The sequence below is a fragment of the Vidua chalybeata genome, chromosome 3 (assembly GCF_026979565.1).
Source record: "Vidua chalybeata isolate OUT-0048 chromosome 3, bVidCha1 merged haplotype, whole genome shotgun sequence".
NCBI lineage: Eukaryota > Metazoa > Chordata > Aves > Passeriformes > Viduidae > Vidua > Vidua chalybeata.
The window spans coordinates 10,037,513-10,064,161 of NC_071532.1; the positions used below are offsets into that span (position 1 = coordinate 10,037,513).

Consider the following 26,649-nt stretch of genomic DNA (forward strand, 5'->3'; position numbering starts at 1 on the left):
TTTTCGGAATTCTAAAGAAAAAAAAAAGTTCAAAGTAGTTAAATGAAAACCAAACAAAAATGTTCCCAATTTTCATACTCCTATAAAGTTATCTTTTTAATATTTGTTACAAATAAAACCAAATTTCAGAATATTAGAATACTTATGTTTCTTGGGAAATTCTACTTTTCAACTTCTTCCAATAAACTAATTGATTAGATTTGGATATTTTAAAAAAGTACTTGTTTATTGAATCTGAAAGGCGTGCTAGCTGATATTTTCTAGACATTATGCACTAGCAAAGTAGTGTAGCCACCTGGCCTCTCGAATGGCATGCATTCATTCTTCCACATTTTAGGCTGTAATCCCCAATCACTGTAGACCAGAGGAGGTTATCAATTTTGCTGTGTGAAGAGATCTGCCTTCCCTCAGCCTGGACTGCCTAATCCTATCCTCATACTCGTCACTCTTTGCTACAACATGAAGGTTCACACAGGTAGACAGGGTAACTTGATTTTGGTAAAATATGTCAATTTGTGTTTTGGATTGGTTTATTTTTTTGTTTCTTTGGTTGGTTTTGTTTTGTTTTGTTTGTTTGTTTGTTTTTTCTAGTTAATTTTGTACTAGTTTGGTTAGTCGTTCCTTTATGTCTTGAATAGTCTCTGTACTCTCTGATGCATGTTCATCCTCATGCCTTTAAAGTTTTCTTCTGTGTTTTCTTTGTGCTTCTTCAAGATTTCTCTGTCCATTTATCCATGGTGAAAATGTAGCCATCTGTGTAGCCCTGTGACTTTATCCTGCTGATAATATATCCAGTATTTCTTGAGCCTTTGTATCACATGAGAAGACGACTGTGCCTAAAGAATTTGCATTGATGCATTTTTAATTACCTTTTGCTTCCCTCTTTGTCCCACCCCCCCACTTCTGCCCCAATTTAAAATTCATACATAGTAAAATTTCCCCAGCTGCTGTCATGTTGAGTGTGCTCAACTTATGAAAATATTTGGTGTCTATTGACTTTGAAATGCTTGGATTTCTTGCAAGAAAGTTAGAGTATATGTGTCACAGTCACTTAAACGGAAACATTGTAGGATTGCTTGTTTGCTGGAAAGATGTGCCAGGGACTTGGATGAATTTCACTATCAGGTACATTTTTTAGCTTGTGTAGTAACATGAACAGCGCCAGCACTATTAAGTCCTCAGAAGTGCTATTCACAAAATTACTAAGCCATTAATCTGTAAAGTAATGTGACAGTGGTAGTAAAGGAGAAAGAGTAATGTACTGGTATTTATGACTGCTTTTTGTCATTGATACCATATCCTTGACAGACCTCCTGCTGCCATTTTTCTTGCAGTACAACATGGAGTAATTTTTTAGTTATCTTGGGTGCCCTGGATTTTCTCCAGATCTTTCATGTCACTGTCAGTTAAATTGAATAGCATTAACATTTATATTCTCCAGCCCACAGAAGTTGCAGTCTTGGAGGCTTTCCCAGAGTAAATCTGAAGGACTTTAATAGCTATATTGATAGCTACCTATTTGTTAAATCTCTTTATTTCATCTAATTTTAAATTTTTGAAGTCCTTCTTCTATTGGATATTTTATGCTACATATTGGATATTTAGCTAACTGGCTAGTAGCTGGTTAACTGGCTAGTTTTGGCAGTGGATCAGTCTATTCATGTGCTATCTACATGATTTTTTAGGCATGGCTTTGGTATTTTTTTTGGTCATTGTATGATATTGTAAGGAATCTGTCATGGGCTCATGAGAACTATTGGATTGGTCACTGAGCTGGACTGAAATCAGAATCTCAGCTGTCAGTACTGTAATTTTCACATTAAAGTGAAAATTTATGACCAGCCTTGTGGAAATGTGCCTCAATTTCATGTGTTACAGTGTTTGTCTTATATGAATGTATTTATAGTTTTAAAGTGTTTTTCTGAATGAAGTCAATGGCCAAGTTCAAACAGGCTTTAGCAAACCAGCCTGTTACAAAGCAATTAGAAGTGATTCTACCAGAATTTTTCTCATTGAGTACTTTATCATCTTTGCCTGTGAAAAGTTTGTATAAATTGTTATAGTGAAGGCACAATGCAGGATATGCATCCTGTGAATGTGAGAGTTTTTTAAAACATTTCCTGAGTCCTGTACAAATACAAGCCCTCAGTTTTCATCTCTCCTGTTTTCCTTTCACATCTGCTCTTTCCAACTCTTCTTCCCTCTTCCCTGTTCCTTTCTCTTTTAGGGATGCTTTTTGGAGGTGAACACGTGTTTGTGAGCTACACTGTCTCCAAAACAAACAAAAGAGGGTGGGGAGATGATGAAGGGGAGGAGGACAGGGAAAAGATGCAGCTGCTCATTTTTAATTTCTGAAACTAGCCTTGAATTCTTGGCATTTGCTTAAGCTTTATAATAAAAACTAGGGGCATGACTGAAACACTGCGTCTTTGTTCTACTGTGGTTGCCAAAAAGAAATTCTTAAAATAGTAACAAATAGATTATTTGAATTCTTGTCTAAAATAGTATTGATGGAAGATGTTTTGCCAGATGAGATTGCATGCGTAGAGCATTGTCACAGCAGTGGAAGCTTTTGGAAAATCAGCCAACACCATATGTTGTTTTTTATTCTGTGCTGCCAACATCCAAGTCATTAGAAGATATTTTCATTTATTTCACCTGCCAGGAAGTAGAAATCCCTGTAGCATTTCTTCCTATAAATCTATTGAACCTGTTCAAGCTGTGTGCCCTCAAAGCAAAGAAGGCCAGCAGCCTCCCAGCAGGTCGAAGGGTGATCCTGCCCATCTACCCAGCCCTGGTGAGACACATCTTGAGTACTGAGCCCACTTTTGTACTCCCCAGTGCAAGAGACATGTGGACATAGTAGAGTGAGTCCAGCAAAGGGCCATAAAGATGACTGGGACTGGACTCTTTAGCCTGAAGAAAGACTTGAGGGGGGATCTTATCTGTTTGTATAAGTATCTTATGGAGGGGGAAGTAAAACAGGTGGAGCCAGTTCAGGTTCCTCTTGGCTGTTCCCAGCAAGAGGACAAAATGCATTGGGTGCAAACTGAAACACAGGGGTTTCTACCCGAATGCAGAAAAATAGGGGTTTGTACCTGAACACTGGTACAGACTGCACAGGGAAGGTGTGAAGTCCCTTTCCATCCTTGGAGATACTCAAAGCTGGCAGACCAGGACCCTGAGAAACCCACTGCAGCTTGAGCAGAGGGTGGCTTTGATGGCAGTGTCTAGAGGTGCCTGCCATCCTCAGTGAATCTGTAATTCTTGTGTGCCTCTGCTTTGGTGTCCAGCTGAAAAACTGGAGTGTGTCAGATACCACTAAACAAGTTGTATGCTCTCACATATTTTTCTGAGTGGTAATATTAGTGAAATAATATTGTTAATACTATTAGAGAAAAACTTGTGGTTGAGGAACAAAGCTTGAAACAATGTGTGGAATGAGACTTGTCTGGGGCTTTGTTGCACAACCTTTCACATGTTAGTGAGCTCTTGCCCACATAAGTAGTCTCGCTGACGTCAATAGGACTACTCCTGTAAGTGTTCACCAGTGCAAAAAAAGGGTTGCACAATGTAACGCAGTATTTAATTATCACTTCAAACCTCCTTTACTTCAGTAGCATATTCTTTTAAATATCTCAAATTATATTGCTTTTCCTAGGCTTTACTTTTCTGATATAGAGATATCATTATATCCGTCACTATACAATTGAGCAGAGATAGCATCTCTGAAAATCATCTTTCCTTCTGTTCATTTATACAGCTGAAAAAAAAGAGCTGACAGAAAAAAAGAAAATAATTCTTTCCTTGATAGTGTTTTAAATAAATTGGAGTTTCTAACTTTTTTCTGACAGTTTGATGGAGTCAGTGCTTTACTTTCAGTGCTTAATTAGTCTGATGGTATGCTTTCTTTCCCCACAAAAGAAATAAATAGGTTGAGTTTTTTTTTATTTTAAATGTCAGTCAAAGTTCAGTTTTGTATAAAGAGGCACCTTGTATCTATATTTTACAGTAATACAAAAAGTAGAGTAAAAAGTAGTTTCAAAGATCAATTATGTGATGCCATCTTTTTGTATTTCAACTGTATTGCTAAAATGTCTGCTGTGTATCTCTTTTGGTGGTGTTGAGGGAAGGCTATGATGTACCCTCTAACATTCAATTGATAAAGCTGGAGTCTCTGTCATGAAAACTTGATTTTTTGGATGGTTTTTAGAAGCTTTTATATTTTAGAGATTCTTTTCTTGTTTTAACTATTGAAATTTTTGTCAAGGTGCTTGAATTAGGTTAGAGAGTTTTCTGGAACTACTGTAGTAATAGTTGAATATTTGCATATGGATAGTTGGAGTTAAATCTCTTTGGAATTGTGAAATTTTGTAAGAATACAGTGTTATAATTTAGAAAAATGAGCCTGTTCCACTGTGTAAAGAAGATAGATGTTATTCATTCAGACTAGCAGTATCTTTACAAAGAGTTAATTTGTAATGCTGAAAACTCTTTCAAGATAATCGTTAAAGTAGGAAAGAAAAAAAATTAATTGGAAGGTAAAATAAGAAAAATTGATACTGCAATTAGAATGGGATTTTAATTAATTAATTTATTTATTTATTTAATAGGTACATCAATTTCATACCTATTAGTAACCTGAATATACTAATTGGAAACTGGACTAAACTCTTTTACAGCTTAGTCTTTTATTTAAAATCAGATGTCTTTTTTTTTTAAAGAATATGTGCACCTGCTCATCCTTCAATTTGTTAGGCTTCATGTACATCTAGCAGACGACACCCTTTGTGTTAATCAGTAGGTCAGGATCTTGGCAGCACTTTCTATCTGTCTTTAAACAAATGAACCTGTAAATATCATGGCCAATCTGTAGATCAAATAAGAATAGCACCTTGCAGCCTGCTTCTTGCATCAATTCTAAAGTTTTCCATTCAACAACTCATCACGTTTGTGCATAGTTATCTTTTTAGACTTCAGCAAAGCTTTTGATTTTGTCTCTCACAGGTTCCTCCTGGACAAAATGTCCAGCACACAGCTGGATAACAGTGTTAGGTGAAGGATGAGCAACTGGCTCACAGATGAGGCACAAAAGATTAGAGAGAATGGGGTGACATCAGACTGGGGACCTGTCACTAATGGGGTTCCACAGGGTGTCATCCTTGGGTCTGTGCTCTTCAACATCTTCATAAATGAACTAGATGCAGTACTAGAAGAAATATTATTCAAAGAATATGTGAAATTCAGCATTTAGACTAATTTGTATATTTTTCTAAATGTTTTATTTTATACATGATGTCTAGAAAAGTGCTGGGCTAGCATGGTTTGTTTTTGAAGAGCTTCCTTCCTATGAACCAGATCAAACCTTTCTGGGTGTGGTTGTGTTATATTTCTTCTATTAGTACTTTTTAGTGACCAGTTTCTCTGGGTTTTGTACCTTCTCATTTTGTGAAGGATGTTAACTGTGTTTCTCTTTAAGCATCCTAAGACTTTAAGTTTGGAGGAGATTTAAAAAGAATGACAATCCTGGTCTGTGGTGCTGCAAATAGGGTCCTAGTATCACCAAAGCAGAGACTCTCAGGTGTCCAGTCTTGTTGCTAAGTAACATGTTATTTGAATGTGTGTAGGTGTTATTTCAGAAGAGTCCTGTGCTCTGAGAAACTGTCCTAACATGCCTACTAATCTAAGTGTTAAGATGAAGTGAGGTGCTCCTTTCAGAAGGAAGAACATTCTCTGTCTCCAGTTTAGTGAAATGACAGAATGAGACTTGGAACAGGCATATAGTATCCATCAAAGGTTTCATCATAGTGGATCTTGTTTGTGGAATAAGTTAAGGTGCAGTTTATAAATAGGAGTACACATTTGTATTGCTAAGTATATTATAAAGCATTTACAGAACTTTATTCACAAAAGTTTATTTCAAGTAATAAATCAACAGTAAAACACTGGTAATAAAGGGAATGGGACTACTTTTAAGACAGAAGAGTTCTCTCAAAAAGGGAGCTACTCCAGGATTAGGTGTTAGGTGGGAGGGAGACATTACATCATCCAGAAGGTGTTACTAGAGAAGACATAAATCAAGAGCTTGGTCCCAACACCTTCTCTCAAGGGAAGAGTGAACTTCCCTTGAGAACTTCTAACCTTGCTTAATCATTAGATTTTAAGTAGTTTAATCTGAAGTGCTATACTCTCTTTTAAGAGATCAATTAGGTGCAATTTCTGAGGGACTTTACATATTTCATAATGAGTTATTAATGTATCTTAGTATTTATTTAGTCTTTATTAAGATATGCATTACTCTTCAGGTATATTTTGGGCAGGAGCAAAGTACCCTGTCTCTGTGTGTTACACAAGAGAAAGAAAAAGGCAAATAATTATGCTAAGATGTTCCTTATGCATCTATGAATACATTTTAACCTACTTCAGTATAATGCTTTACTTATAATATGTTAATAATTATTTTTATCAGTAACCTTAAGATGATACATAACTCTCTCAAGCTAATGCTTGAAATTATTTGATTATAATTTGCAAGTCCTAGAGTTTGTCTGTAGTCCTTTTGTTAGCTTGTTGCAGAGTGTTAATTAAATTTCCAAATTTGGTTCCATCATGCACCTGGAAGCAGAATAAAGCTTTTTACAGACCCCTCGGAGTTACTCCAATGTGCTAATGAGAACTGGAGAAAAGCTACTCTCAAACCAGGAAAGTAAGACAGAGTTAAAAGAGCTTTTAAAAAGCCCCATGCATCAACTAATGGATAACATTACAGCATAACAGCATACATACAGGATTATGCCATTCAGACAACTTGAAGTGTGTTTTGAAACCCCATGAAAAATGAATATTCAAATTGAGAATATGTTAACTCCATTAGGTATACATATAATTCCTATGGAAGGATTATAGGCCTTTTAGCTCTAGCTAATGAAAACTGATTTCATCAGGAGTTTTATATATTTTTTTGCTTTTTAAGTTAATACTGAAGCAGGGCTCAGTGCTGCCAGTACTGTGCAGTTTTTGAGAGTTAGATTTGGGGAGATATAAGCAGCTGAATATCTACAGATGTCTAGGACTCAGACTTGCAAGATGCTGATAATATCAAAAAAACCACCATGAAAGCTGGTGGAAACTTAAGGCCTTTTGTCCATGCATTGCTTAGCATCTGCCATGTTCAAGTGCATCCATGGCTTTTCATCAGGAATATGTGATTTGAATAACAGGATGGGATGTGGTGGTTGTGGATATTTCTGTATGAGCACATTCCAGTTCTGTTTAGCTGAGCTGGTCTTTATTTTCTCTCTCTGAAACTTCAGCAGTGCTGCTGGCATCCTGGCTGAGATGTCACATGGCTACTGCTATCATTTACCTGTATACAGATCCTGCAGGTTTACACAGTTACTGGAGGCTCATGTAATTAAGCATTCACCTTTAATGAAGATTTGAAACGGTTAATAGTAAAATGTATTATCTGCGAAACAAACATAAACCCTTTTAAATCTAAAAACATAAACCCTTTTAAAGTACCTTTTAAAATACCTAAATCTGTGAAACAAACATAAACCCTTTTAAAATACCTAAATCAGCAGTGAGGTGTTTTCAGGTACTATATTATCGGTTTTCACTGATGATATGCCAGGGCCATGTATTGGGCTTTTTTTAGCAATGCAGGAGGAGGGCAAAAAGATGACTTTAGCTGCTCACAGACAAGCTTGTGAATTGATTTTTCAAGAAAAGAGCAATCAAAGAGGTTTGACCATTCTGATTGTTTCTTGTTAGTGATTATACTTTTTGCCAGACCAGTAATGTCAGGTTTCAGAGGGTTTGGGCACTTGGTCACATTACATTCCTGTGTACTTAAATGGATTAAGATAAAAAGTCTGACTTGAAAAGGATATTTCAAAACTGACTGTGCCTGTGGTTTTGAATCCTGATGCTTTGAACAAAGAAGGGATTGATTTAATGGGATTAATGCTTAATCCAAATGAAGCAATGTACACACATGCCTTGAATGCTTTTGAGAATAACTACAAATATCACTTATAAAGTTCTGTAGAAAAATACAGAGATCAGATCTTTGTGTAAGTAAGAGATGGGACAAGACTGCTTTAGATAAAGGAGTACACAGGCAAAGCTGTGTTCACATTAGGTCTTCTGGATGACTTTTGCATATTTCAAGTCTTCTTTTTTCATACAAGTACGATATTTATTTTCAAATGCTGAAGTGTGAGGAAGTGTGACACTTCACTTTTCATAATTTTGTTATTTCAGATAAGAAAAAATATTTTCAAATTAGGCATTTTTAGCTACTCGGAGAAATTAAGACTGCCTGTATTTGCTGTGACTCTGCAGCCCCTCTAATTTCAGGGAAGAATTGCTTATTAAACCAAACAAGTTAATTAGTGTATTTTTTTTTGTTTGAATTACTTTGCTGTTGTTGTTGGTAATAGATGCAATATTGACAGCATTTATAGTTATTTCCTTTCATGTTTATTAGTAAAAGCCTTCTTGATATGCAAAATCCACCTGACTTCTTACAATGACCAGTGTGCATCCTCACAATGTGTTTTCAAATAATCAGATCCTGTCTAAATGGGAAAAAGGGTTTGGAGGGAAGCAATGACTGCAGTTTTTCAGAGATTAGCTGCTCGAGGATAAAATGCTGACCTTTGGTAAGTATTAGGCTAGCTCATCAGTTTTTACCCATTCTTTCCTCACTCCCCATGTGCCCCCCAAACTGGGAACCAGACTGGTTCACTGGTTTCAGTTCAGGTAAAAATTAAAATTCTTGCCTAATCATGAGGTTTGATTAAGTTAGTGGTTTTAGAAAAAAGACCAAATATCACAACGCTAATGAAAAAATTGCAAGAATTGCTAATGACGTGTGTGACTCATGTTGCTAAATGGAGCAGATTTTTAAACATAGCTCTAGGCTTCAATTCTTTCAGCTCATTCACAGTCAGTTCTGCTTTATACTGAGCTCAGTGAAGCTATTCTCAGAGGACAGTGCAGTGTGACATGGATTAAAAGTCAGAGAGCAGAGCCATTAATCAATTCAGTACTACACAGGTTATCTAATATCTAAGAAAATTTTAAAATATTTTAGGCAGCATAAAAAGCTGAAAGCAAAAATACGACTGTATAGTGATTTTTTACTTTAAAATTTTTTTTTTCTCTAAAGGGAGGCTGTTGAAGACTGGCTGAAAGGCAAGGAATAATTACTGATAATTGAAGGTTTTAGTTTTTTGTTTTATTTTTAAACCCAACTCTGCTATATCTGAGTTAGTAAACAGTGTGAAGGAGCATTCTTATGTATTAGAATTGGATTTCTGTCTAGAGTGGTTCTTGGCATTGTATTTTCCAAGCCCGCTAGTGATGTCCTGGGCAGGTCTCGAATGTTGCTCTGGAGTAGGGTCAGGTCAGGGATGCTTCCCAGCAGGCAATCAACCTCAGCTGTGGCAATTTCCCCTCAGCTTCATTGTTGGAGATCATCAAGGATGGAGGAGTTATAAACCAGAGGGTATGGCCAAAGAGAACATTTTAAACTGAGATCTACACAACATAGCTGGGTATGCTGGTCAGGAAGCGAGTGCTGGGCTGCCCCAAGTGGTGGGCAGCTGGAGCTGTCTCTTTGCCTATGGCTTGTTCAGAGGGGAATGAAAAGAGGAAGAGCTTATCTGATATGTGTGTGTCCTTCATTTTTTAATCACAAATTCCAAACAAATAGTTAATGTGTGCATAAAACATGACAACATCAAGTTGTGTCAGATAGCAGCACTGAAATGCGAGTTGATTATTTTAAAATAAGAATACAAGAGAGAAAGCTGTTTTGGTGTATGTATTTTTAATTAAACAGGATATAGGTATGGAGAGTAAGCTCCACTGCATAAATGGAATGAATGGGCATCCAAATCAAATGCCAGATTCCTCCTTTAATTCCCAGAGCAATTATTCCAGTCTTTCTGTGCTTTCTGGCCTGCTGAGTGGCCAGAGTTCAGCCCTCCTGAATGATGGTCCCTTTTGGTAACTGTCACAGCTCTGTCAGATGACAGATGTGTTCCAAATACAAGATGTGATGCTTTCTGGGGATGCATGAAATGAAGTGAGGGGAGCTTTTGTTTGGGCTGCTTGGGAGGAAGTGTATAGACCAACACAGTTAAGAATGTGTGTACTGCTGCCTTTTCCTTTGCTAGGCGCTGTTGATGTATACACTTGATGTTCCACACAAGAATTTATGAACAAGAATGGGAGAAGTCCTTGCATTACTGGAAGTCATGGGAAGTAGTAGTGAGGGGAGAAGTAGTAGAGGAGAAATATTTCTAATGTGAATGAATGTAGAAAAGTTTGCTGCCCCTAATATTTAGGACCAATATGTTAACAAAAAAAAATAATAACCAGCATTGGCTTGTGTTATGTTTGTTGATAATTCTGTAAATGGCACCTGATTAGCATGATAAACTTTAGTTTCCTGAGTGTGGGTGTGTTATTGTCCTGTTTATTTAAATGTTAGTAATCATTGCCTCTAAATATTCAAATAGGGTTTTTTGCATTTTTCAGAATTAAGGGATTACAATGCTTCAATCAAGAGGTCAAATAGAGAGGTCAATAATATTTAACATTACTAGAACTAATACATTACTAGAAAAGTACATTACTAGAAGTTTTCAAGAGCATGTGAATGTTCAAGAGGGCGAGTGTGTGCATGTTGTTATGCAATAACTTTATTCTAATATGCATCTGACAATCAAGAAGGCTTTCCATATACCATAAAATAATTGCTTCTGTACAGCTGTAAAATGCTCTTACATTCAGGCACCTTTGCAACACCTTTTAGGCTTAATGTACGTAAAACACAAACCATTAAAATTTCTTTGAAAAGGCATGTATTTCTACATTTTGTGAAGTTACAATGTGTTATTGTTAGTCTTGGTTGTGGAGTTTGTGTCTATGTTTGCAGGGTGTGGTTTTTGATGCAGCAGGCTAACAATTGGGAGCTGATCAATAAGTTGGCCTTAATCTATGTAGAAAATAGGTTTAAATCACTCCTTTTTAACTCTGCAAACGTAATTGTTCTTGTAAAATCTTGTTCTTCTTGCTCCCATCTACAAATCCCACATTGAGAAAGAACATCTGCGCAGATACCTTTAGTGAAATAAAAACGGGTAATTTAAATACTGTTTAGGAATTCTTATATCAGCTCCATTAATTACTTTTCTGTATAAGGTTAAAGCAGAGTTTTTAGCTTTAGGTTACTGAAGTTGCATAATATCTGGATATTAAACTTAAGACCTGTAGACTGAAGTCTTATTTCAAATTGACATTTTATTGAATTCTGATGTGTGTTTTACAAAACCCATAACATATAAAGGTTTGGATCAAGAAAGAAAGGTTATTTTCACTGAAGAAACAAATCAAACCTTTCAGAATTCTAGTTGCTAATTTTACAATCTTTTCAGGTCATAGTTTTTTACTAGAAGCAAAAAAGTGTTTCTTTGCAGTCTAGAGACAACTTGAAAGTAGCAGACATTTTATCACAAGTCTGTTTTGATAATTTTTCATGTAGAACTTAAAGGGCAGATAAATTTTGATGACATTTTGATGGCTAAATCTTTAAAATGGGGTACTCTTTTGAATGATTATTAAAACATGTTTCCTTTTCAAATTTTCTCACTGTGCAATTAGAAATACTTTTTCAAGGGTCTACATTTTTCTCATTTGAACAAATTATAGAATTATATTAATGAGTTTGATTTTTTTAGAACATGAGGCAATCCCTGAACTGGCTTTAAAATTATCTTGTTCATTTCGCACTTGTATTTCTTTATGGCTACATTATGATCTCACTCTACAAGCTTTCACCTAAGGTTAAACAATCAACATAGGGGAGATTTGCTTGTTTCCACCCCACCTGCTGATTATCTACTTGTCTTACTGTTTTATGATATACCTTTTCTTCCTCACTAATGAAAATCAGGATGCTCAATAAGCTCTTATTCAAGTGATTCATATATGGGGAATTGCCTTAAGTAGTAATGTTGTTCTTTGAGTATCCAGCAGGAACTGCCACCTCTGGATTAAAAGGAGGGGTAGTTTAAACCAGTTTTGAGCTGTTGGGGGCTGATGTGGGTGAGTGATGTGGTGCAGGTGGTTGATGTTCTGCAGAGAGCTGTTGGTTTTTCTTCTGGTATTGCTTCCTGAAGACTTTCAGAGTAAACATTTGAGATCTTAAATATTACCAACATTGACTAGCATTCAAATTGCACTGTGCCTCTGTTCATCACCTTCTGATACTGTGCAAACCATAAAATAGGAGAATTGATCTCATTTTGTACCACAAATACTTTCTGAAAGAGGTCAGTGTGTTCAGAGGGGAGTTTCTTTTCTGCTAAACCTGGCTGCTTTCTGTGGAGAATTTACTATTACATTTAAATATGCAAAACACAAGAGAATATGGCATATTTAGAGTCATTACAGTGGTTGCTGCCCTTCTTCCCCTCATATCTTATTAGTCATTACAGTTGTTGTTACTTCTCTTCTCCTCATATGCCATTAAGGCTTTTGCACTGGGGTGCCTGTTCCCTCTATGGTAGCCTGGAGCCAAATCCCTCAGGACAGGCTCTTTTTATTGCTTCCCCTTTTGGACAACCTCAGCACTGCTGGGTTCACCAGCCTGTGGCCAGTCGTTTTGTTTGGGGGATTTGCAAAGTGTATAATCAGATTATAATTTTGTGAATTTGAAAATTTATTTATGAATGTCAGTGATCTGAGATTCTGAATATTTCTTCTTTTTCTAAAATGTTACTGAATCTTTCTGTTGCAGATATTGTAAATACTTTTTATCTGCAATTATTTTGATTTTGATAACTAAGTTATTAAAGCAATGGAAGCATGCCTGTGAAAGCAGTTTATACATCCAATGTAACTTAAATAATTCCAGTATTTGAAAATTGTGTGTGATTTTGGTGTTCCACAATAGTTTGTGTTGATTTTGCTGCCATTTGCATTGAGAACACTGAATTTGGTGTTCTGTGAGACATCCCAGTTTGCCTTCTTCTATCTCCTTCTAACCATTTTCTTTATCAATATATCATCCTGCATAGCTTAGAAATAATTTTATAGTCACAATCATAGTCATGAATTCCTACCTCGCTATTTCTCCTGGGTAATGTTTATATGTATGCCTTCAGGGGACTTTTTGTATCTTGTAACTTCTACTATTTTCTACATTACAGCTCATTTTTTTTTGTCAGGATATTGCTCTTTCTGTTCTATTTAAATAGTCATGTATTCAATCAATGTATTAAACAAAGGGATATTGATTCTTGCTGGTCTCCAAGTATTTTCTTCATGTGAGGGAGTTCATACCAATAATGTAATCAATTAATTTTCTCTCTTTCAGGCTTAACAGATGAAAAAGTGAAGGCGTATCTTTCTCTTCACCCCCAGGTACTGGATGAGTTTGTGTCAGAAAGTGTAAGTGCAGAAACTGTGGAAAAATGGCTGAAAAGGAAAAATAACAGACAAGAAGGTAAGTGCTTTTTATTTGTGATTAATATTTAGCTTTAAGCAGCTCAGTTATTTTCAGATTTAAAAAGGAAATCTGGTTTTGGTATAACTTGAATATTACAATTTTTGTATTTAGGTTCTATCATTTTTTCAAAAGCACAATAGGCTAACAGGTTTTTCAATATTTTGAGCCTTTTGGTATTTTTATTTTGAAATATACTGGTATTAATATTGGAAGTTTAGTTTACCCATTTTGAATTGAAAATACTATCCATCGACCTGTAGTGTCTTTTTTGAGAACATAACTTGGTTTTCTTGGATCAAAAATTGGTAAGTTTTGAATGAAAATTATTCAGTATGCCTCAATAAATTACTGAATATACCATCTCAAAAGTTCCTACTTGAAACATGTAATAAGTCAATTTTAGATAAGAATGTTGACATAGATATTATAACTCAGTGTGTTAAATTCTGGAGATATTTCTGTTGTGTTTCTTTAGGTGAAATACCTTGCTAAATAGACCCAGAAAACTTTGTTTTGAGCCGGTTTGGGTTGACAGTGATCATAAATTTTGTAATGATCTTAAATTTTGTGAGATTGTCAGCAAACATAAGATTCAGGCAATTCTAACAATGATTTGTAATGTACCAGATAAAATGCAAAGGCAGAAATTACCAAGAAGGTTAGGGAAGAAACACTGGTTTTGCTTTGTGGCTGATTTCTAAGGTGTTTAGGGTTTTAAGTTCTAATGATAATTTTTATTTTAAAAGAGGTGCTATTGTTACTTCCTAGAAGTTAGTGTTTTCTGGAGAATTATTTCAAAAAATGGTGGACAAGGAATGGAAAAGGCTATGTTGAGCCAGATTTTTGGTGGTAATGACTACATATCATCCTGAGGTGGCAATAAATTTTTGTTGGCTTAAATAGATTACCTAGCAGCAGAATAGAAGTATATAGCAACAGACTGTTTATTACTTTCCTTGTAGTTTGCAAACTACAGCCCAGCAGGAGGCCTATTGTTATAATCCACAACAACAATCAGAAAAGCAGTGTTATGAATCAGGGGAAAAGGTTGTGACAATGCTTTTTGTAAACAGATGAAGAAAAATACCTTCATGTTACCAGAAATGAATACTTGCTTTTTTGATCTGTGTGCATTTAAAAAGAATAACTTTATCTAAGGCGTTTGAAATCATTGTAAGAAATCACTATGTGTTTGAAGCACACTTTATCGTATGGGTTAAGGATCTTTATGCTAAAACCAAATAAATGCTCTGGAAAATTTTTAGCTTCAAGAATCATATTTTACTAAGTGGAATTATTTATTTATTTATTTATTTATAAAGTGTTTCCAATTTTTGGGGAGAAGGCTATAAATGAAAGATAAATTTTTGCGGAAGTCCTCATAAAACTTTTTGTAGCAACTGCTAAAGTAAAATGACTACTGACCATTATCCTAATGAAGTTTTAATGTGAACAGGTACTACAGTGGGATTTTTCTGGTTTGTTCGTACACTTCAAAAATTCTATATTATGGCTAGTTTTCCCCAAACTTGTATTAAAAGTGCCAAGCAATAGTTATGCTACCATTAGCATTTAGCTTCATTCTGTTATCATCCTACATGCCTTTCTGCCTTCTCTGCTACTTCCCTTTTGCTGACAGTGATCTTTAAGGTGGCTGTAGTTATTACACTAAAGGCAGTCATGCAGATGGGCTTCTTTAGTGCTGGATTCTAGATAAAAATAAGCAGAACCAGATTTAAAACTGCACTTGCCAAGAAAAATAGATTAATTTGAATGAATTTTGTTTATAGAATGAAATGGATACTGATGAGTGTTGTCTGTGATTTTCTTGTAGAAAGATAAAGTCTATAGTCATATAAAATATTTCTGATAACAACATATCCCAATCTTTCAGAAAGCAATATTTTCAGGAAAGAAATTTGCTAGATGATATACTCATTTCATGCTATGTATGTACAAATTGTACTGCCTGAGTTATGGTGGCGTTGAGAAACAAGGGGGAGAGGATGGAACTGATGCCTTTGGCGTCAGCACGGATCTGTGGTGACTTGAAGTGACTGTGTAGCCTAAGTCACTTTACATCAGTAGGGGTATAATTTTCCCTCTATCCCTTTCGCTTCAGTCTAGTCTACTTTACAAATGCTCACATCATGTAATGTGATACAGCCGGAAAAGTAAGCGTTGTTTTTATGAGGAAGTTGCCAGGCAGGAAAAAGGCTGTTCTGAGGTCTCTGGCTTAGTGTCTGTACTCTTACACGTTGGTGACGCAGAAGAGTCATTAACCTATATGCAGAAATTGTGTCCTGCCTGATTTACAGACATCCAGCTGTGCGTACTCTTCAGCCAGAAGTCAATGGGCCTGCAGCCAGGGTAGTTTATCTGAATTTCATTAGCATGAACTGAAATGTCTGATTTGGACTTAAATGAACCAAATTTTATCTGTGACTGAGATTCACTGGATTAATTACTGTAAATGGTTTGGGTTTTTAAAACCTAAATTAATATAAAGGGAGGAAATCACTAAATATTGCAGTGTTTAAAGTATAATATATCCCAAAATCTAATGAGTTGAGTCCTCAGTGTGTTAGATCTTGTATCTATCATAGTAAAATGATAGATTGAAATTTGCTCCTGACAGGTTGATGGTGATGGTGATCTATCTGGGATTATAAGACATTTTTTTCTTTAAATTGTTTTTTTCCTTTTCCTGGTATATTGGAGAAAACCTACAAAGGTAGCATTGGAAAGGAATGCTGCCTATGCTGATATTTGGGTATTCACTGCCACTTTTTGAACTGTGACTATTTTCTACCAATAAATTACATGTTCAGAACAAACCTGGGTCTTGCATTGCTGCACACAGAATTTCCAAACAACTCTATTTTTTTGTATATTTGTAATACACAAACATTTGAGTTTTAAATTTTTGCTATCCAGATCATGGCAGAGTTAATCAGCCAGGAGGAGATCTTTTCTTTTCCAGATGCCTGGATATAGTACTCACAGAACTCATGAAACTTCTTCCATTGTCCTCTTTCATATCATTCAAGCAAAAGTGGCAGATGATTGTAGCCAGAACTGTAATATTTGGAAAGGTTTAGACTCTGCTGTTGGATAGATCCTCATCTCCTAGCAAATTTCTCAGAAAAATATTTATAAATTCCAAACTTAATTATATTATTTGAAACTTCACTGTCATAGCAATAAGAGGATAAGCACATTGATTACAAGCCAGATGTGCATCTTTTACACTGTTGATACTGAATTTTGTAGATGTCTTTCCTAATCTTTTTAATTACCCCTTATATAATAATAAGAAAGGACAAACTGTACTGACACAGAATTTCTACATGGAAAGCTGCCTATATCACTTAAGAAACTCATCACTTCCCATGGCCCTCACATTCATCACAGTGCATGACTCTGTGCTTAATTACTGCTGAATTTGGAAACGTTAACAGCTTTGTAAATAATTTTTTTTCCAGCCAAATTTGCCAAAAACATGTAAAGCTATGTATAGTGGGAACTTAAGGTGCTTTGTCATTGTTAATACAAATGTTGTTAAGTAATTAATAAAGACAATTAAAAAAATTAAATGGAAAATAGTACATTCAGTACACAATATGATACTGATTATACCCAGAACTTATAATCTTTTAAGTGCAATTGACTTACTGCATTTCCAGGAACCTGATATTTCATAACTTAGCTGCTAAAAAAATGCAGTAATTAGAAATTAGTTGCTTAATATAAGTATGGCATTGCTGTAATATTTGAACTGTACTAGGCTGCATCATTGACACATAAATAATAAAGTTTCACATAAACAATAAAAGTACAAAAAGTGATTTCTGTTGCTGAATTTTCAGGTTTTTAGATATCAGCATGGTAGGCTTTAAAGTTGGCTACCATCATGCAAGAGACAAAGTAGTGAGTTTTTGAGAGGTGTTGATGTGTGACTATTTAGGGAGCAAGTCTGTACTTAGATTTTTATTGTTAAGGAATACCAAAGTACATATTTCTGCATTAGCTCATAGTTATTCCATTATTTGCTCTTTTAATTACGTTATTTATTTCTGCTTTTAAAAGATGGTGTATAGAGGCCTGTTATTTGCACTTTGCCTAAGGTTATTAAATAGGTGAAAGGATGGCTAACATGCATTTCCATAAGCAGGAATAGTGTATATAAAAAGATACATGTAAGGAGGATATGTGCCAGTATGTATATGCTAAAGAGATGTCAGCTTGCTGCCAGAATTATAAAGAAACAAATGGAGCCTATTCTTGATTTGTTAATTTTTGAGGACTGTGCCTTTTTGCACCGACTGAGCAGAGATACCTGTTCTGAAGCACAGGATAGTAGCTGTAGAACTGTAGGTGAAGGATACTCAGAATCTGGAGAGTGTCACTGCTGTGATGCTCCACAGCTTGTTGCAATTCTGACTTCTCCCCAACCTAGGCAAGAGGACTGATATGGGAACATGTTAACAACCTCCTTGATTTATAATTAGGGTGTCTTAATATTTCATTGATGCTGCAGACATGCTGTTTTATTCTGATGCACCCCTGCTGTGCTTATGTGTGTGACATCCAAGCAGGGCTTCTTATTACCAGACTATACTATTTACATATTTTGATGCCTTTCTTGGATTTTTTTTCCATTTTTCTCAAAATAAGACGGAAAGGTTGTATCTTCCAATTCCAACTGGAATAATTGCTTGCTATGCTCTTGCTCTTCATTCAGTGCTTGCCAATGGCCAGTTAGATACAAGATGTTGGTCTAAGTGGTCTTGTTCATCTGAACCAAGGTAACTTATGATACTGACAAGTGTGACTTTCCTGGGATAATATCCAGACTGACAAAACTTGTCTCTATTGGGAATGTTTTTATCAGAAAAGTTGCAATAATATCTGGGGGCTTGGCTGTGTAGAACCTGTTTCTCTGTGTATTTGGCACAGTCCTCACTTCCATGGAGATAAAACTCATTGGTAGACTTTTGTATGGCATAGTTTGCAGGTTGCCATTTTTCATGTGTCTAGAAAGTCTATGTTAATATCAGTATTTCAGAGGCAGACAGGTGAAGGCACTTCCCAGTTCTGTGGTGGAGCTCTACATAGGAATGCCGTTTAAGTCCAGATAATGAAAATGGAATACATGCGTCAGAGGTACAGAAGAATTTTGGAGTAGCTATCTGGGGAGACTGTTGTATTGGACCATTGCTTTTAAAAATGTTTTTTATTGCTGCATGATTTCCTGAAAGAGTCAGTATAATTGTCTGAGGTGAAACGGTTTCTTTCCTGTGTGATCAGTTCAATTTTTTTTTAATTTATTGTTTTCTCTTAATTAATCAGAAGAGAATTATAAGTGGGCTCACTTTGGCTGTGAAAATATTGAGAAGGAGTTAATGAAGAAGTTCTCCCTGTTGTGTTCTCAGTCTGTTTTGGTTTTTTTTTTTTTTTTTTGGACAAAAAGGGTTAATGGAAAGGATATTTAGATTAGATAGAATAGGATTTTTTTAAAGGATTGATACTACAGAAATACTGAGCAGTGGCCTCTTGGTAGATAATACTGAGATCTTGAGTGATGATGAAGTCTTTTGTTCAGTGTGTGGGTCAATGTTGAAGCAGTTCCTTATTTTATTCTTTGTTATTTGAATGGCTATCACTAGTGAACTCCAAACAATCCAAAAAATGGCATGGTACATTTTTTTTTTTTTTTTAATTTGCTGAACAGTGTGAGAGTTTATTGTCTGATTGTTTTTGGGTTTTTTTTGAGTGAGTCAGGTGAAGGACGTGATTTTTCTGTTTTTTCTGGAGTTCTGCATATTTAGAATTGTTTAGATGGTTAGAGATTTGCAGAATGTAATCCTTTAATGACGATATGTTTGGTCTTAGGAAGTAGACGTCACTGCTTGGTCTGAGTTCCCTCTTGAACTAATTATGTTAATCACATTATATCTAGAGTAATTATTCTCAACATGTACTTATACTAATGTTTGTTGTGTCTTTGTTAAGCTTGAATTAGGAGTGTTTATGTTTTTTCTGTCTACTCAAAACCACTGTTTCTCCTTACTTCTAAACCTGGCTTCACAGAATCATTTTCTGTGCAGTACTGCTTGTTAGAGTAGAAAATAAACAGACGCTAATTTTTGTCATTTCTCAGTCGTTCAGTGAATTAGGACATGGAGCTTCTTTTTCTGTCATACTGAGAAATAGGTTTTTCACTTTTCTTACTATTTCTCTTCAGTTTACATTTTGAACATTTCCAGATGATCAATATCTTTCTAAGGAGTGGACAGTATAAGAGAGATAGTATTTAAATAATGGGTTAGTTAACATTATATGCAATACAAAACCATTTCCCTCCTGTGCGAGACAGTTCTCCTGAATCTTGTCTGGCCCTGCTGTTTTTTGTTTTCAGATTCTCTTATGTGCACTGATCTTTATTTTTAGAGTAAAAATCAAGTAAACAAAAGAAAAAAATCTCAATAATTGGTGGAGAAGATCCATTCTGCTGATGTATGTGGAGACTGTATACCCGTGTAGCAAACACTTTTTAATGATGATTATTTATGTCAGTGTCAGCTAACCTGTTTTACCTGGATTGAAATGGAGTAGGAATGTTCTCATGGTCTGTAAGCTGAGAAAGAAAGAAAGAAATAACAAGAGAATAGTCATTAACTTTTATGGGACTTTCAAATCCAAGTTTAGAAGTATTAATATGATTAATGTTGGCTAGACAAAGCCTGTAATCAAAGATTGACCAATAAGGATAAAAAGACAGAATGTAAAATAATTACAGATGTTAGCATTGCTTGTTCTGTCCATTAAATGAGACCTGCATCTTTGAGGAAAGAGAAGTATGCAGTCACACAGTGTGATAGTCTGTTACACCATGTGCACAAATAAAGGATATTTATTCATGGACGTTCTGTATGCGAGTAGTGAAAACTCAGTTCAGCAAAGTTCTCAATGTCTTATCCGTATATTATATATGTATAGAAATTCTGCAGCTCTTTTGTATCACAGGAAGTACAGGAAGCCCTGAGGAGGAATGAAAATTCATCTTTTACAGGAGATGTCTAGTTGGATATAAATGCTAATTCCATGCTTTAAATGGATGATTTTATATTTCTGTGGGCAGAAGCAATTAATGATATTTGACTTAACCTCATATTGGCTATTAGTGAAGATTTTCAGCAGAAATTTTACTTCTGAAACTCCTCTGATATCTTAAGACTTTGAAATGAGATTGTATACACAGAACAGTAAATCACAGACATAGTATTGGCTTATTGAAGACCAAAAAAGTGTGTGATTCTGCAGTGATTTAGCTAATTGTGGTGATTCAGTTACTTTATCCTTTAAAATATCTGTGATTAGATGGAATTTTAAGTTAGTTGTCCTGTGTTTGTTTATCAGATCAGATTTAGTGTTGCTAATTTAAAGTGTGTACTTTTCATGGTGAGTCATAGATACTCCCTTTATTAGTCCTAGTAGCTAGTGGTAGATCAAGTTCTTTGTCAAAAAATTACTTCTTCATACTCTTCATCCTGGCATGAAATAAATCCTGTCAAATATCTTTTAACTGGACTATCATAAACTGCTTTTGTTTTGGTTTGTGTTTTTTTTTTTTTTGTTTTTTTTTTTTTTTTTTTTTTTGTGTTTTTTTTTTTTTTTTGCATGTTTTATGAATGAAAGTTAAATTATATTCCCATGTCATTCAGCAAGAGAAAGGCCTAAGCATGACTTCATTGCCATTGATTTACTTCTATATATTCCCTAATTACTCCTTCAGGAGATTATACCCATTTAAATATGTTGTAGGAGGAATACTTGTATTGCACAGAAATGAGCACTGTTGCCTCTGCTTAGCTGACATAGAGTTTTGTGTGTGTCACAAATATTATTCAAATACTTTGAAGATGTTATTAGGCGTGTAGATAGAAATTATTTGTTTCAAAACATGTACTCATATTTCAGACAATAAAAAATCCAACAACAAACCCACAAAATTTTGAGATGAACCCTTTTCAATGACCTTCAAAGATACAAATATTGAACAGAAAATCCAGGTATTGGAGAAAAAGTCCTCTTGAAGATTATTGAGGTTCTAAGTACTTGTAAGTAAACTGTGGAATTCCTGGACAATTTTCACTACAGAGGTGAAAGACAATTTTCAGTATTCTGAGAGAAATTTTTATTTTCATAAGCTCTCTGAAAAAATGGATGCATACTAGGATAGTAAGACTTCATTTGTATTGAAAATTAAATCCAGATGCATAGAAACCTAAAGAATCTCATAAAGTGTCTGATAAAAATAAGGTTTGGTTGATCTTTGCCTCTGAGGCCTAGTTGCATGGCATGTGACATCTCGAGGCTAAACTGCTTTTCCTTCACACCCAAATATGATTTTGCATCCAAACTACCATCTGGACTAGTCCTGGGCAGGGTTATTCCTCTCATCTGATCCCAAATATTGTTTTGGGGAAGTGCAGATTGGCAAGATCCAAGCCATGCTTTGGGTGCAAAGTTAATCAAGTCCTGGTGATATTCAAGCCCAGTCTACAACCCTAATTCCTCCATTACTTTAGGCCTAGATTGAATTAGCTATTGCAGCTCAAGGAGGGATGCTAGGAATACAGTGGAAAAATCAGCCATTCGACCTTGGGAACGGATAGAGAGCTTAGCCAAATGCAAGCAAACAGGAAGCATCATTAAGTCACTGTGGAAATTCGAGGTTAATTTGAAGTTCAGATGCTCTGTACAGGTAATACCATCTCCTCATGATACATAGAAGAACAAAATTAACCAGATATGTAGATGTCTCTAATCTGTATTTCTGGAAGTCCAAAACACAAGCAAGAAAGGAAGTAATTTTTTTTTTTACATGGATCTCTTTGTTGATACAATATATGTGACGAGCTACATTTCCATCAGCACAGCAGAGGGGGACAATGAACTATTTGACTAGCAGCATGTGAGGCTTGGAGGAACTACTTCACCTGACTTTATCAATGGCAAATAAAATGGATAACAGTCCACTGAGTTTAATTATGTTTAATTTTTTTTTTAATTCTTTAGACAGTTTGAGCAAAATGTCTGACTGTCAATTATGGAAGTGGAGGAGATTGTGTATAGTCATTTTCTCTAGGTCTGAGGGGAATGGATCTTTTTTCTCCCTGTGGAAGTCTTAAAGCTCAGGTGTAAGGAGGTTTGGCAGGAAATTATAACGGACTATAAAACCAGTGTCAGTTGATGTTGAGCCAATGATAAGTATGAATTTTACTTAAAGGATTTGTCTTGTTTAAGCATAAGGACAAAAAAGCTAAAAAAGAATTAATTGCCTAATTAGGTTAAGGAATAATTTCTTCTCAAAATAATTATTGTTTCTGTTTTTTATAAATTCTGTGAAGACGTTTTCATCTACTTATCTAATTATATGGCATTTGAGGATGCTCAGTTACTATCCATACATCTTGTGTTCTTTTGTGGGTTTGTTGATTTTGTGGAGGGAAGTTAGCAAGGTCTGAATTTCTTGCACCAGTTCAATTCAGCCAGTAAAAGACCTCCAATTCTTATAGTGTTACTAACTCATTGTAAAGCCTTTCTTCCTTATTATCTTTACACTATGATGACTACCAAACAGAAAGGGATTCTTTATTCTGCAAAAGACCTGAACTGTAGCAGAAGTTTTATAATTATGATTGTCACGAAGCAGACAGTTGACAGATTTACCTTTTCCATAACAGAAGAATGGAGGGCACCCTGCAAAACAAATTGACTACAGATTTGAAACAACAGGATGTCCTTCTTCACACAACCCATGCCTAAATTATGAACCCATTAGCATAATATATTTGAGATGTTAAAAATGTAAATGGGTTCAAAAAGTGATTAGACACATTCCAAAGAAGAAATACTTCATCAAGAGCTGTTACATACTATGATCCTGATGCAGCCTCCAGCTGAGAAAATTCATAAGCATCTGATTGCTCTGAGGACATACTGGAGTAAGTATACTCTGTACATCTGTAGTCTGTGTTTTCTCTCCTTTTCATACAGTGTAAATTCTTCATACTCTTTTCCTATTTCATTTCTAAATGAGCTGTTACTAGCCTTTGTCATAGGCTACAAACTCGAGTAGATGGACTTTTAGTTCAGCAGAATAGGGTCGCTATTCTCTGTCGTTATGCTTCTCTGGCCTTTCTGGGATTTATGTACCACCCGTTGTTAGAATTGTGAGTCAGATTGTCTTAACTCATTTGAATATGCTGGAAAAGAAACTGGGTTTTTATACTATAACACATTGTTTATGGATCTTCTTAGATAAGCTGCAAGAGATCTCTTCAGTTATAACAATAAGGCATCTTTGAAACTCTTTGGAGACAGCACCTTATTCAGACTTACGTTAGCTGCCGTACTGAGCTAAATTGTTTTATTCTTTCTTTCAACCTGCAGTATGCAGAGATACCCATAAGTGATGATCTTTGGCTACAGAAAAAAAAAGGTTTTCTAGTTGAAATTCCTGAGTAACAGTGATTAAGATACTTTCTCACATTTATTTTTTAATGTAAAGGTAGAATGTTTTGTGTGTTGTATTGTTTGTTCAGGTAGCAGAAGGGAGCTCTTTTACAGGGTGCTTGGTCCTCATCCTAACATGCTGGTTTCATTTAATCTGTCATTAAGTATGGGGAGTGAAACGGAAAGAGAAAACGGATGATGGTGTTGATGAGCAACAAAGATTAGAAAATTAATAAAACATGATTCAATAATGGATGTGGGAGGAGGAATGCTTGTGAGTTTTTTGAAGGGTTTATAGCAATTGGGTGTAACTGACATCAGGTTTTGGTGACTGGAGCAGGAAAGTGGCAACAAACTTGTTACATTTATACTAATTCAGTCCAAGAGGGTTCATTGTAAACATTTGGAAATGTCTTGAGAAGTGCATAAGGTATTTGTATAGCAATAAAGAGATGTTTATTCTAGGGGACTTGCTGGGCAGTGATTTTGGATTTACAGTAAACACTTGGGGAGACTTGTCAAGACAACTTTTAATCTAGTAACTACACAGTGACCCTTCTTTTTAAATCAGAGTTGTCATGATCCACACAGTGAATGCCCTTCTGGAAGAGGAGGTTATTTCAAATGAAGTTTTAAATTACCAGAATGTGCTCTTTTTGCATTGTATTACCTAGGAAGCCATGTCATTGTGACACCTCCTGGTTTGTCATCATATATTTCATGGTCAATCATGAATGTGCTTAAAGAATAATCTGAGTTCTCCCTATTGTCTGTTACTTTTCTTAAACAAAATTTTAGTTTTATAGATAATTGTTTTTACAAATGTGTACTTATTACCAGGTTATGTTTTACAACTGTTCTCTGGCCAAAACAATTTTTGGAGAAAATAACTGTCATCTCCCTGTCTACCAATATGATTGTATGCAAAACATTTTTTTTTTTCTGAGGAGTAAACAATGGCCATAAATCTCTGATACATTTCAGTGTTTGAGGTACCTATTGTAGCAGCCAACTGTATACACCAAGTGCAGTGAATATATAGATATATATCCAAGTACAGAGAAAATGGTACCATATAATAGAGAAAAATGGTATTTGCAAGTATTTTTTCATGTTCTGAGAGGGTTTTTTTCTTCATCGTAAACTCTTTGTTGCACTGATCAATAACAGTTACCAAATTTTGAATCAGCGCAGTTTGAACAGGTATAGAAACAATTTTGTCCCTTCAAAATTCACAGTAGGTGTCACAGAACAATATTGTAGAGTCACAAAAGCATAGGAAATCTCAGAAATACTGTTGTTTGCCATGGTCCAGTTCAGCATCTTTTAGTGACATCTTTTAGTGACATCCAGTTTAGCATCTTTTTAGATCTAAACACTGATGAATGAACTACTTGTCCATGTTGACAGTTTTGTATTTCACAAATTAGTCTTTATGATTGGAGAATGCACAGGCTCAAATTCTGGAATAAATACTACAACTGTATGTTTCTACACATGTTTATTTAATCACAGCTGAGATTGGCCCTTTTACACAGGGACATAAACAAGATTCTTTTAAACACACTTTAAAGAAACTCACCAAAATTAAGCTGTTTTTCGGGATGGTATAGGTGATTTGAATGTTTTCTTTGCAGTGTGACAACGGCAATGCAGTTTCTGTTTACAAATGTGGATGACTTGTTATTATTTGGAATTCAGCATTTTTTAGTTTATGTAGCTGTCCATCAGCTACATTTGGAGATGCTTCTGGAGCACTTCTATGAAAAAAGTACTGAGAGAATCTAGCAATATTTCTGGGGGCAGCTTAAAAAATTAATTGTGTGGGTTTCTGATTGTTAACAGTGCCAAAATAATTATTTTAATAGAAACAATGAAAGGAGAAAAGCTATATACACAGAATCCTCAGGAATAAATGTCAAGTTGAAGTTCAGCTTGTTTCTTTTCTTTTTTCTTCTTGTAAATCTAGTTAAAGGGAGAGCATATTTGATTTAGATTTTCTTCATTCTTAATAAATGTGCATAAAATCTTGGATAGTACTGGAGTTACAATAATTGTTTTTCTTTACTTTTATGACACATCTTAAAGTAAAAGCTTATTTCAAATAATACTATATTTTCTCTGGAAGTTTTCTCGGCTCCACAATTAATTAGTTGAGTTTTTAAAGAGCTCTCTCTTCTACAGGCCTAAGAAATTATTGACATTTTCTAAGTGATTGTCTTTATGTGGATCTTCAGGCATTGAAATCAACACCAGCTTAGCTCAGTGTCATCTAATTAATATGTGTAGTTTATTTTCTTTTAATAAATAGGCAGAACAAAACCTGGTGCTACTAAATTTTCTCTACCTCTCTAGGCTTATAATTTTTAAAATACATATTAATATATTTCTTTTTATACTTCTTCAATTCTAGGATTGTTAGGAATGACACAATTTTTCCATTGTGTCATTGGTTTTCATTCCAAGATCTGCCATTTCTTTTTACGTTACAGTAATGGAATGATTTTCCTTGGTCTCAAGGTTCTCTCTGTCTCATATGTCTCAATCCCTCAGATATGGTTATTTTTCACTACTCTTTCTGAAGACGGATTTTCTTA

At 35.1% G+C, this 26,649-nt stretch overlaps 1 protein-coding gene across 2 annotated transcripts in view; it reads left to right on the top strand.

The window, feature by feature from the left end:
* Positions 1–26,649, top strand: part of PDE10A (phosphodiesterase 10A) — a 164,917-nt gene that overhangs the window by 59,499 nt on the left and 78,769 nt on the right. Inside the window, exons 4-6 of one of the 2 annotated variants that reach the window (XM_053939368.1) lie at positions 1,101–1,125; positions 7,601–7,614; positions 13,397–13,525. In XM_053939368.1, the coding sequence (XP_053795343.1) occupies positions 1,101–1,125; positions 7,601–7,614; positions 13,397–13,525 (168 nt within the window). The remainder of the gene's footprint in view (positions 1–1,100; positions 1,126–7,600; positions 7,615–13,396; positions 13,526–26,649) is intronic. The other variant, XM_053939367.1, reaches the window with a different exon arrangement.